Source organism: Centroberyx gerrardi, chromosome 13, assembly GCF_048128805.1.
Source record: "Centroberyx gerrardi isolate f3 chromosome 13, fCenGer3.hap1.cur.20231027, whole genome shotgun sequence".
Taxonomy (NCBI): Eukaryota; Metazoa; Chordata; class Actinopteri; order Beryciformes; family Berycidae; genus Centroberyx; species Centroberyx gerrardi.
The window spans coordinates 8,207,608-8,221,503 of record NC_136009.1 but is presented as its reverse complement, the minus strand read 5'-3'; the positions used below and the strand labels follow the sequence as shown (position 1 = coordinate 8,221,503).

At 47.3% G+C, this 13,896-nt stretch overlaps 1 protein-coding gene across 1 annotated transcript in view; it reads left to right on the top strand.

Moving 5' to 3' along the window:
• The window catches only part of cdh24b (cadherin 24, type 2b), a 65,857-nt gene that overhangs the window by 38,044 nt on the left and 13,917 nt on the right, over positions 1-13,896 (top strand). Inside the window, exon 5 of the mRNA XM_078287619.1 lies at positions 4,285-4,466. Coding sequence (XP_078143745.1) covers positions 4,285-4,466 — 182 coding nt within the window. The remainder of the gene's footprint in view (positions 1-4,284; positions 4,467-13,896) is intronic.

Genomic DNA, 13,896 nt, shown 5'->3' with positions numbered 1-13,896 from the left:
GTGTGTGGGTCTGTGTGTTTGTGTGTATGAGAGAGAGAGAGCGGGAGGGGGAGAGTGGAGCACTTTCCTCTGTCGGTGTGTGAGAGCCCATGTCAGGGACTGTTTTCTCTGCCCCCCCCCCCCATCCTCCCGCCCCCCTCTTCACCGTACAATAGCACAGATCAATAGCTGCCGCGGTCGCCGAATTGTAAATAACTTTGCTAATTTGCTGTCTCATTAGCAATAGGCCTGTTTATGTTCGAGTCGTCTTCGTCGCGAGCCTTCTGGTGCCGCGCCTGTTCCCAGATGGTAGGCATGGTAGTCACGCCACATAAACTGGCATTTAGCGTTGATGCATTGGCACGCACTGTCCCTTTCAGTAGGCAAGACCCCCGCAGGTCCACGTGGGCGTCGGCACACTCCGTTAGCGCCATAATTTATCTGTTCCCTTACAAGATGGATGCACGTTTTGTTGTATGACACACAATGGTTTCCTCTGTTTTGCCGTGTTTTGTAATGTAGAAAATAGAACCAGTTTTGTGCGGTAAAGCAACAGACTACAGTAATACTAGTAGTATAATGCAGTGGTTCGCAACGTGGGGTCCGGGGACCACCAGGGGTCCTTGAGGGGGTTCCAGGGGGTCCCCAGCAAACTGATGAATTGTTAAACTTCACCATTATTTTATTTACAAGAAGTTAACCCAATTAGAGAATGTAGAAGAATGACTGTTTTGACCATAGCTTCACTGTTATCTCTCTACCTACAATACAGATAGTTATGGAATTCTGGACAAAATCATATCTGACAATACAAATATTCTCAGATTTGAGTCCGAAAATCTAATCAAATGGGGGTCCTTGATATGAAAAGGGTTGAGAATCACTGGTATAACGCATTACAGTTTCAATTCTAGTAATATTACAGTCACCAATCCAAAAAAAATAAGTTTGTTTCCACCCCCTCTAAATGTTTGAATAATCCAAAAAAATCATTTCTAATTCATTTTCTAAATGACTCATCGCCTTCTCATACCAAGCTAGTTTAGATAACAAATGGCAGAAAAGGTGACTTTCTCAGACTGGAAGTATTTCCACTGTACTTTGATTCTATCGAGCCAAAGAATGACATTTGGAATCCCTGATCAGTCGCAGCAGAGGGAATTGAGTGATCCCAATTTTGACCGGATGCAAATCGCCAATTTTGTTTGACGGGAACAGAGAAGTAATATAATAAGTAGTGTAACAAATTAGTATTCCCAGGGAGCAACAAGTAACATAACAATACTTTTGAAATGGAATGAGTAGTACATTCCTTGTCTTGAATAACAACACTGTGCATAACTCACTTTAATTCAACTGTGAAATGCTTTTGGGAGGCGGTGCCAGTGGACTCCAGTATTGTTAAGTAACCTTAAATTACCTCCCATGCGCCGACGTGTTCTGAACAGTAGCTATTAGTCTATGAGTTATGGTGAGTGCATTGAAACCGGCTATTATATCCCGTACGCTCCACTCTGAAGCGGTGGGAAACATTCCTTAAGAGCATCCAGTACCTTGAGTAAATTGCAGAAGACGGAGATGAGGAGGCGGGCGGGGAGGAGCGGGAGGAGGCAGTTGTTCACCAGGAGGTAAATGAGGTAAGGTTAAGAAAAAAAAACGCGGGTAAAGAGCAGCCTGGAGAGCAGCATATGGTAATGGGGCCAATTCACGGCCCTTTAGAGCCATAAGGGCAGCAGTGAGCTTAATGCCACTGTCACACTTACTGCTTGTTATGTGTGTGGGGGAAAAGGCTTTTGTGCTAGCTAGCAGCTAACCACTTGAGCATGTGTAACTCCGAAAGGCGAAGCCCATTTAAATGTCACCGGTGAATTATGTCGTCTGCGTTGTTATGCAATCTCCGTTTGAGGATCAGCAGGCAAAAATGTAAAGAAGAAGAATAGAAGAATGTAAAGTAAAGCAAGGTTTTGTTTTTTTTTTCTGTTTTTTTTTTGGAAAGTAATAATAAAATTGATTTGTATAGCACTTTTCAAGTTATTAAGCTCCTCACTGACAATAAAACAGCAATTAATAAAAGCCAATAAGATAGACAATAAAGCGTAAATGTTGAGCATTACGGTGAAAGAACATTACTCTGAAATAAAGCTCATTAAAGAGTAAAAGTCTTTCATTCTGTCTTCTGCTGGCTCCCGGGTGTACGACTTGATGAAATTAATTTTAGTCGAAGTTCTCTTGTTTTCAGCTTTCGGCAGAGAGGTGCTCATGTTAATATATTGACTGCACTCTCTTACACCACAGCAATAACATGTTGATTCTCAAATTGATGACTTTTCTTTATGTGAGCGGGGAAAGCGACTGGAGTTATTGATTTTTTCTGGTCTTATCTGCCATTCCTCTGCCTCTTACAACCCACCTATATTTGTACGCAAATGTTGCGTGGGATGTTTGATATGTAATCGAAAGTTACATTTCCTTCTTCTTGATCCTGTTGGGTTTGAAAGACCATCAAATAGCTTATCTCCCCGACAGGAATCCTCATTGCCGGGGTGTCGCCGTGATCTGTCACTGGGAATTGAATGGCGCTCAATCTCCGCAGAAAAAGAGCTTCCTTAGTCTGTACAGACGGCAACCTCAATAACTGGGACTGAGTTCCCAGACAAGTCGCAAATTAATCAAAGACAGCGGGAATAATATAGTTCACAGTGGAACTGACTGGTAAATTGTGATTTGCTTCGTATTAAGTATCAGTTGTGCGCTGTTAGCCTAACGAGCGCTCGCTGGTTTTGACCTGAGCAGGATACGACTTTTCAAACTGCGTGATTTACACCCGATGATAAAAACAAAGCCTATGGGATTATGCGAAATACAGCTATGATCAAGGAAGTCATGTCAAGTCAGGTATATTTATATTGCCCTTCATCATAAGCATGTCTCAAAGGACTTTACAGAGCATGAGCCTACCTAGATCCAACTAATCAACTATCAATCACAAGGCAAAATGATGCAACATGGAACAATACACGGAAATGAGCCTCAGACTGAGAAGCACCTGTATTTTCCATGAATTTCAATACCTCCTATCAATAAATAAGTATGGATACAGTACAGATTTGACATCAAACGCATTGTTCAGCCTGCCACTTTGATGGCTAAACCATAATCCTGATTTACAAAGTGACAGATACCCGCAATTTTGCCTCCCCGCGATGTTGTCAGACGTACAGAATTCATTTGACTATGTACTCGCCCAGATATTGTCTTGCTGAAGTGCTGGCTATCTTTTATTCTGTCAGCCCCGCTGTGTTTGTGTAAGGTTGTTCTCCCTCAGATTTATGGGTCTATCTGATTCCCCCAGCTTTAACAAGCTGCAGATAACGCCTCTGTTTGAATGGGCTTGTCTGTTCTGTGTGTGTGCAAGCCAAACAGCGATACCTTACCATCTCTCTCTCTCTCTCTTGTCAGTGGAGTTGGGTGCATGGGGGTGCTTCCGTGTCTGGCACCGTACATTTTCATCAGCGTTGTGTGTGTGTTTTTACGCCTGTAACGCGCACCTGATAAGTGCATCAGGTGAATCTCGAGAGAAATGTACTGTGTCCCCTTAATGCAAACTGCAAAGCCAGCAAAAGGGCCTATAATGTGCTGCATTAATGGGCGCCGCAGTAAAAGTAAAACCTGCATGTTTAAACATGATGGCAACACATGAAAGAGCCTTTTATCTCCATTAATAGTTAGATGTTGTTAGCGGCACGCGGGAACGGAGTCCGCGGGAAAAACAAAGTGGACGTTTATGATTAGTAGTTAGCTCGCTTCATCAAGTTCAAATGCTGTGCAGGAGACAGAGCGGCTTCAGATAACTGTAATCTCCACTTTTTCTTTATCTTGTCTGTTTGCGTTTCCTCCTCTCTTTCTTATCCCGGCTTCTTTTTTATTTAGTTATGTTTTTTTTTTCCGCAGCTGGTTTTCTGGCCATATTTTACCTGGCTTTTAATAAGATCTCAGTGCGGAGCGCTCCAACTCCGAGTCTCTGCCTCTCTGTACTTTTATCTTTCTCCTTCATCCTCTCAGCTCTGCTAAATTAAATGGTGCCTTATCTGAATGAAATGCGCAATATTGTAAATATTGGCACAGCGGAGGTGGTGAATAGCAATTTGAAAACAGTTCAAAAGACAAATTAAATGTTTAACTGACAAATGAAGCGTATCAGCGCTAATGAAATAATAGATAGAGGTTGTGTCCCTAATGCCTCTCTCTCCCTCTCTCTCTTTCCCTCTCTCTCTCTCTCTCTCTCTCTCTCTCTCTCTCTCTCAGGTATGTGGTCGTTCTCCGTGTCGGAGCTGGCCATCCCCGGGGCCGAGGTGGGCCGCATCTCGGCGAGCGACGCCGACCTGGGCGAGAACGCCAAGCTGGAGTACACCATCCTGGAAGGGGAGACGGGGGACACCTTCAACATCACCGGAGTGAACCAAGAGGCGGTGATCACGCTCAACAAGGTGAGCGGGACGGGACGGGGTGACGAGAGAGAGAGAGAGAGAGAGAGAAAGGGAACGAGATGTTTACAGCACGAGGGAGGGGGAGCCGAGCGGCGAAGGGTCGTTTGGATGTCAGGAGAGAGAGAGAGAGAGAGACGGAGAGGGAGGAGAGGAGGGGAGGGGCAGGGCGGCCTGTCGATGGCGTGGGAGGCGCAGAGGGAGGGGGAGAGGGAGGAGAGCGCGTACGAGAGGGTGTCGGCGTGGAAGGGTAAAAGGGATGAAGGGCAGGACAGCAGAGGAGGAACGAGGGAACAGATGATGAGGGGGAGGAGAGGAGAGGAGGAGAGGACTCAGGTAAGGCGGGCAGAGGAGTGTGTGTTTGTTTCCGTGAGTCAGGCTGCTGCCTAAGCTCATAAGTCTCCACTCAACTTGAATTATCCTGAAATATATAAAGATCGCATATAAACCCAGATACGATATATGCACATGATTCATCTCTCAGCCTTTTCAATGGGGATTTTCTAACAGGTGATCTGCATTCATCCGTTTCTCCTTATTTGGCTGCTGAGAGTGTTTTGACAAATGAATTTCCTATCAATATTTCCATCTGTTTGAGACACACCGAAACACCCGGACGAATCTCAATCAAAGTCGCCAAGCATCCGAATGCGAATGTTTGCACCGCCGCGGCTCGTGCGTAAATTTTGCAGCCGAAATATTTTGACCACAAGCTGAGATGTTTTGACTGCCGCCTTTTTAGCGGAGGTTTTTTCCCCCCCGCGCGGCTTATTTGCATACGTTGCAGCGCGAGCGAGGCCCCCCCCCCCGTCACTTTCGGAGTTGGACGTGCTAATCATTCCCCTTCGTATAATTCTAGATGATTTCAATTTCAAACGGTCATCCCCTAAGCTGCCTGTCATCCTGAGTAATCGCACGCTCATGAGGGTGTGTGTGCGTGTGCGTGTGCGGCAGAGACGACGAGCGCTGACACCCGCTCATTACCAGCGTTGCTTGAGAAAGTACACGCGTGTCTCAGGAGGAGGACGGGAGGGGGGGGGGGCTCGCGCTCTCATGTTATGTAGATTTAATGGGAAAGAGGATCCTGTGTGTGAGGCATGCCGGAGATATGACATTTGATACCAAATTAGCCCCTCGCAAGTGCCGCAGACAGTGTGAATGAGTGATAAAAATACACGCACTTCTCCTTTAATGCTGTCTGACACTTCTCTGATCTGCGGGGTGTCAGTCATCCAGAGTGTGTGTGCGTGCGCGGCGTGTGTGTTTTCTCTTCTGTCCCCGGTGTAATAGAGGGATGTAGCTGGTATAATGTGGTCGATTGTATGTGTGCGAGTGCTGAGAATAAGCAGTGTGTGTGTGTGTGTGCTTGTGCATATGTGTATTAGACTGATGTATTGGTTTGCCGATATTGGGCTTTTATTAAGTTTCAGATATCGGTCATGTATATATGTATATACAGTATAGATATATAGATAGATAGATAGACAGATAGATAGATAGATAGATAGATAGATAGATATCGGTTGTATATGTCATGTCGTCCACTGCCTGAAAACGTACAATGAAGACCACAGATAAGTCCGTAGTTAAAGTTTTGGATTTGCTTTGACTCCCCTGCTGCCAAAATCTTTAATCTTGCGGGATGACAGGTCACCAAAACTCTGTCCAATAAACAAAGCTACTTGTGAGACATGTGACTTTTGTTTACAAGTCCTGGTTCGCTTGTATTTGGGGCAGCGTGAACCTAAACAAACCAAATACAAAAAAGTTACAAAGTAAACTTTTCAAATATGGTTCGGACCACCGAAAACAAGCTGTAGGTGTCACATGATGGTCTAAATGCTGCTTCAGAGGCTTTTCCACCCTGACAAGAATAGAACTGTGGGGGACACACTGAATACTTGCAATTTTTTTGGCATGAAAATTGTCAAATTAAAAAAAATATTAGAATTGGCACAAAAAATTCAGTCTAAAAATATTGGCCTTCAGAAACCCATATCAGTCAAACTGCTGTGTATTTTGGGTGCGTCTACTTGCGAGCGCATGAGCGTACGAGTGTGTGTGTGCATGCGTGCTCATTCCTGCAGCTGCATGTGTGTGTGTGTGTGTGTGAGCGCACAGTGTGGGAGTGTATGCGTTACAGTGCGACTGTGTGTGACTTTATCACTGTGACAGTTCCCGCCCCTGGGTTTGTAGGCTTCATTAAAAACAATCCACAGCTGGAGGTGGGGTTGAGGGGGATTTCCAGGCCCGGGATGTGTTCCTTTGATGAGGGGAGGGAGAGAGAGAGAGAGGTATAGGGCGAGGCCTGGATATGGTAAGAGATGCAACAACAGGGAAATTGAAGGAAAGACCCAGGGAACGAGGGGGGGGGGGGGGGGGGGGGGGAAGGAGGAAGGATGAAGAAAAGAGATGGAAGATGGGAGAGGCGGGGGAGTATTGTTAAAACGAGGTCTTGGGAGGCAGTGACGGGAGTGAGTGCAGTGCAACAAGGGAGTAAGAGTAAGAGAAGAAGGAGAGAGAGAGAGACATGCAAAGACAGAGAGAGAGAGAGAGATGCAGAGGCAGCAAGAGCTGCAAAAAGCAGAGACAGACAGAGAGAAAAGGGGGGAGCGAGAGAAAGAGAGAAATTAGCCAGGCAGGCAGGGATTGAGACAGCCGGAGCCTGAGAGGCAAAAAAAATAAGGTAGAAAAACATATCCAAAAAGACAGGCTGGGAAATGAAAAAAGAGAAGAATAAAGAGATAGAGAAGATGAGGAGAAACTTACAGGGAGAGGGGGAGGGGGGGGGGTGCGGCGTGGCAACAAGAGGGACCGAAGAAGAGAGAGAAGAGAGAGAGGGGGAGGGAAAGAAGGGGAGAAAAATGAGCAACCTGCTGTGAGCAAAGAGAGCGAATCGATCGGTGCGGCGTGCGCCGGGCGACCAGAGAAACGAGCGGGAAAATTACGTGTAAACAAATACAGTAAACACCTCCCTCCCACAGTATTCCTCCCACCGGATTCCAGCCACAGTGTTCACAAAGACGCAGACAAAAACCCTACAATTAGTATTCCAACATGGCCGCCTTCGTGTTGTTTTGTATCGGCTTAATCCCCCCTCCGAAGGCGCCAAGCGGCAGAGAAAATGGATTAGAAAGGGGATTGCCGCTCCGGGTGAAATATGAAATAAAACGGAACACTCACAGGTGAAACGTGGATTAATTTTGCACACTTCCAAGCAAAGTGGAGCGCGTATTGAATATTCACAGGTGTTTGCGTAAGGCGTTTAGCACTAGCCTCAGCCGGATTGGGATTTTGAGCGAGGCGCAGACAAAAAACTCAGGTGGGCGCGCTCCACCCTCCACATTAAGGGAAGAAATCCGACTTGAAGAGGTTAAAAGGGATTTAGCCTTTCGGGGAATCTGCGCGCAACTAATGGAAAACATGAAAGATGGGCGACCACTCTAATAGAATTAAAATAAACAAAGCGTAAAATTAGTGCTAAGCTCCCCCCTCCGTTTCCGCCCCGTTAGACAAAAATAAAAAAATGCTTGCTCTCTCTCTCTCTCTCTCCTCTCTCTCTCTCTGTGTGTGTGCGTGTGTGTGTGTGTGTGCGTGCATGTGTATGTTTGTGTTTATGATTCATTAATAGTGACTCAGATGCCCAGTGTCCATTTTTCAGAGTCGGAAGCCTTCCAAACTGTGAAGAATTTGAACAGGGAGCGAGATGATCTCTGTGCCTCCGGAGAAGGGAGGATTTCCGAGCGGAACAATTTGTGTTGCCACAGACTCAGCCTTGACCTTGCTGGTCATCTCACTGCTGTGGGCAGAATCTCTTTAACCGTTGATCTAAGACACATGCTCGCACACACACACACACACACACACACAAACACTCGCAGGCACACTCGCAGCCTTATGCACACACGCATGCACAAAGCGTACACACGGATGCACAGGAGTGGACGCGCGCCCACACAAACACCGCCCGTAATCCACAGGAAGGAATTTACAGAGGCGCACATCAATATATACAGACACACACACACACACACACACACACACTTGACCTTGCAGCTCCCTCTGCTCAAACAGCAGGGAATGAGGGAGAAAGGTGCGAAGAGGCGCAGTTGCTCATTTAAAGAAGGCGCGGATGCGGTGCTTGTCTTTAACACTGCACCTCAGAACGATGTGTCAGATTGCAAGGGGGGGGGGGGGGAGTTAGGGGAGTGGTGTGTGTGTGTGTGTATGTGGGAGGGAGGGAAGGAGCGGGGGGAGTGGGGGTAAAGGCCGATTAGAGAGAAATCGAGTCGTAGAGGGAGATGGAGATGGAGAGCGGGCGAGTTGGGAGATAGTTAGAGCGAGACAGAGAGAGAATACGCGATGACGAAACGGCGCTAGGAGAGAGAGAGAGAAGAGAGAAGGAGAGGGAGAGGCTGATAGACTAGCACAGTAATGCAGAGAGAGAGAGAGAGAGAACCAGACAGACACAGACGAGAGAGAGGGAGACGTGCCCATGGGCAGAGAGAGAGAGAGACAGAGAGAGAGAGAGAGAGAGAGAGAGAACATGGTATGGATGGATAGAAAGGGGGGATGAAGGCGAGGGTTAGGCAGGGACGAGTGAGAGAAGCTGGGTCATTAACAGCCTGCAAGTCCGGGTGCCGACTGAAGCTGCCTGCTGCTTATCACTGCTTATTTACTGTCGGTCTCAGAGGGACCCCCAGCAATAAGAAGCTCTCTCCCTCTCCCTCTCTCTCCCTCTCCCTCTCTCTCCCTCTCTCCCTCTCTCTCTCTCTCCTTTGCCCCCCTCTCTCATCAGCCGCTGTCTCTCTGCATTTCCTCGCTCTCTCTCTCTCCCCGATCCCCCCCCCCCCCCCCCCCCCCCCCGCACACATCCAAAACGCAGGGACACACACACACACAAACTAATACGCAAGTAAATGCAAACAGGCACACAAACACAGACCTCTAACCCGCCCTCCTTCCCTCTCATCCTCTCTCTCTCTCTCTCTCTCTCTCTGTCTCTCCCTCGCTCGGTGTGTGTGTGTTGTGTCTGGAGGCCATGTCAGACAGTGCGTGTTGTTTGTCTGTAGCTCTGACTCAGCCCAGCCCTGTTCAAGTCAGCCTAATTCAGCGTACGCAGCTGAAGGACTGGAACATGCACACACACACATACACACACACACACACTGAAGGCTCTCACACAGGCAGTTATGCATGCACACACACACGGAAAGGCGTCTATATGCATGTGCAAGCATGGAGGCAGGCAGGCATAACGCCACACATACACACACACACACACATGCATTTCTATTCATTTCTAGTGGAATCTAGACTTAATATTCATATACAGACTCTGATGTAAAAGAGAAGTTCAATTTTGGTGGGAATTGCATATACTATATTTGATATTGCATTTATGGGTGTGCTGCTGCAATGCAATTTATGCTGTACTCTCTATTCTATTCTATTCTATTCTTCTTTGCTCTGCTCAGCTCTGCTCTACCCCGCTCCAATCATTTACTTATCACATATTGCCGTTAATGAATATACATATTGCTGTTAATAGATTTTTGATACAGCATGTGAGCAAGGCCACAGTGTAAGTAGCAGGTAATTGAAGAATTAGCATAACACTCTCCAGTACAGTAGTTTCTTGTCAGTGTTCTGCAGCAGTGCCCCCTAATGGCCAATGGCTGACATGCAAAGTCAGCCAGAGGAAGGCACTAATTGACGGGTCGGCTGAGGTTGCCTTGATACACAGACTGTGTGTATGTGTTAATCTTGCAATACACACTCTGAGCGGTGATTAGAAGACAGTCAAAGAAAGTGCTTATCTTATCATCAGTATTGTGCTGGACACAGACACTGTATTTGCATATATTAGGCAATCAAACACAAAGCGGAGACAGGTGGAGATTTGAAAAATTTGCCCAGTGTTTTGATTGTGAGAGGTTTCATCTGGCTTACCGTTTTATTTGTAACCAACCGTGCAGCGCAGGCCAAAAAACTTTGAGAACAAACAATACCTCGCCCCGCATAATGCCCCGATTTCACAGCACCTCATTACACTTGAATGCAACACCTAACAGCGTTTATATAACCAAATCGGATCACGGGACGCGACATTAAGCGTGTCACAACATCATTAATACGAATCCGGCAGCATCCCAATTCAGGAGGTTCCCTTTTGAGGTGTGTTTTCGGGGTGCTGTGAGCTGTGTAAGCCTGCTATTTGTGCGCCTTTCATTCCTCTTACCTGGGGGACAAGCTCGCTCGTGCGTGCGCCCGTTCGCCGTTATTATTTCCATATGCTCTCACTTAAAACGGCTGGCTAATCCTCGGTCACCCGCCAGCAGTGCGCCCAGGATTATCTGTGTTTGTTTTCTCACGCGGAGGAGAGATTGCGTTAATCTCCTCAGAGACAGAGAGAGAGAGGGAGAGAGAGATGGAGAGAGAGAGAGAGAGAGACCACAGCGAGAAAGAGAAAAGACACGGGACATCTGAGAGAGAGAAATAAGACAGAGAAGGAAGACAAGAGACGAGCGGCGGAGGAGAGGGAGAGCGGGAGAGGAAGAACAAAGTCAAAAGGGAGATTTAGAAGGGTCTTTGTTCTCTCAACTCTGCAGTTGTGCTTGTCGGCAGAAATGTCCAAAGCTGCGTTTGTCATCAGACAAATGTGATGTATGATCTTGATTTAGAATGCGCAGAATCAAGAGAGAACTCAAACTGTCAAGGACAGCGGGGTGCCTAATGCACACACACACACACACACACACACACAGATTCTTCTAATTTACCGTCAATTGCAGTCAGGACAGAGAGAAGCATCACCTTGTCTATAGCTGTCTAGGCTTTAGGCGAGATGATTTAAAGCCTTACTAATACCTTGTCTTGCAATGACATACATTTATGTGTAATGCACACACACACACACACGTACGGGAACACCCACGTGCACAGTCACTTGGGCATGCGTGCCTATGGCGTGGCATCTTTGGGGAAAGATGTATTATGTATCGCCAGTCTACCATGCAGGTTAGCTAATTAATTTTTGGCTAACTGTGAAGGGAATTTAAAAGGGAAATTGCACAGAGAAATCTGAATTTCAAAAAGACTGTGCGAGCATAGCCGCGCAGGTCAGGAGAAGCTTACACTTGTAGAGTGTGTGTGTGTGTGTGTGTGTGTTTGTGTGTGAGGAGGGAGGAGGCAGTAAAGAGAGTGTGTAAAGGTGTGTATGCATGTGTACATGAGAGTGTTTGTGTTTTACAACGTGTATTTGCTTGTTTTGTGTGTGTGTGTGTGTGTGAGTGTGAGCATGTGCCCATTTGTGTGAAAGAGGGGCCACAAAGAGAAGAGCATGAGTGTAAAGGTGTGTGTGCATGTGTACATGCGAGTGTTTGTGTCTTTCTACATGTGCATTAGTGTGTGTGTAAGAGTATTTGTGTGTGTTCCTGTGAAGAGGGGGAGGGCAGGAAAGAGAAGAGCATGTGTGTAAAGGTGTGTATGTACGTGTACATGCAAGTTAGTGTTTTTCAACATGTGCATTTGTGTGTGTGTGTGTTGTATGTATGTGTGAAAGAGAGGAAGGAGAAGCTGTAAAGAGAGGAATTATGTGTGTGCTAAGGTGTGCATGCGAGTGTGTGTGAGAGAGAGAAGAGAGGAGCCAGCAAAGGTGTGCGTAATCGTGTGTGTGTGTGAACATTTATCCGCTCGCACACGTGAACGAGACGGAGGAACCGAAAAAGGCGTAGTAGAAGAAGAAAAAAAAGAAAAACAGAAAAGTGGCGAGTCGCCGTGTGATAAGTGCTTCCAGTAAGGGCGAGCGAGGGAGAAGGATGAGTGTGTGTGTTGTGGTTTGTCAGAGCCGTTGCACACACACACTAGGGGAAAAAAGAAGGTGGTGGTGGTGGTGGGAGGGGGGGGTGATGGAGTGTCGGAGGCGGAGAGGGAGGGGGGACGGAGAGGGAGCGGGGAGTGATGGAGTGCGGGATGGAGGGAGGGCGGGGGGTGATGAGTGTGTGCTCACAGTGTAAGTGACACCTCTCCTCCTCAGACAGATTGTCTCTCTCTCTCCCCGTAATGGGGAACCTGTTAGAGAACCCTTTCTCTCCGTCTACCCCGCCATCCCTCCCTCCCTCCCTCCCTCCGTACCCCCCCTCCTCCTCCTCCTCCTCCTCCTCCCCTGCAGCCACCTCTCCGTCTCCCCTGACAATTCCCCCTGTTTATTTCTTTATTTTCGACAGAGATGTTCCCCGAATTGCCTCCGTTTCAATATCTTTCAACCCCCCCCCCCCCCCCCCTTTTCCCTGAATAATTTCTAATCAATCTCCGCCCATTTTAAAAATTGCCGATTTTCTGTAAGGCAATCTACAATGGTTTACAACTCACAGACAGAGAGAGAGAGAGAGAGAGAGAGGGGGAAAGAGGGAGAAGGGGACATCAGAAAGGAAGGAGAGAGAGAGAGAGAGAGAGGGGATATCAATATTCCCGCCACCGCTGGGATCTTCAGAATGGATTTTTCTTTCCCGTTTGAATCTGACAGCGAATATTCTGCATAGCCAGGGAGTCTATTTATCCTCTGTCCAACATGGTCCTCTGTGCCAATCACACTGAGATGATTCATAGGCACACTTACTTTGACCACACACACACATACTGGCACACACACGCCCAAGAATCTCTTCCTCTGGGTTTGAGGACACACACACATTCTCACTCACTCACACACACACACACACACACACAGTCATACCTCAAAGAGATATTTTGAACCAAACCCAAACATGTTGCTTTCCAAAAATTTCATCAACAGCAGGTGTATGTCTGTATATATGTGTGCGTGTGTGTGTGTGGGTGTGCGTGTGTGTGTGATTATGTGCGTGTGCGTGCGCGTGCGCGCCCCCGCCCCCGCTAACAATCATCTCGGCAAACCTGATCAGAGGCTGTCTCATTGCTTCTGAGCCGCCCCGCTGGGCGCGAGTGCGGCGTGCAATCACACGGACACCTCAGACAAATAGGCTTCATAACTTCACTGTAACAAACAATCGCTGGGGTCTGAGCCCCTATCCCAAATGGAATCTCCTCCACCTGTGTAGATGTGAGGACACAAAGGGGAACGAGGGGGGATTTTCGAATGTTTTCTCAGAGCCAGGTACGAGTCTCCATGGTGACGGGGACGGGGAGGCGGCGATTTAACCAAGGGGAAGTGTTTCCGTGAAAAATGACAGCCGGGTTTTGTTTTCAATTTCGATGTGGGAAAATAACTTGTTTATGGAAAGTATCTGTCCAAATCACAGCGACGCGGCGCAGCATACAAATGCAGAAGGCAATCTGCGCTACGCTTCGTAAAAAAGAGAATTGGGGTTCCTACTGTGAAAAAAACACAGGTTCGTCCAAGATTCACTCCCACGGCGTTTCACTGGGTCTTAAAGTACTCCTACCAACATGC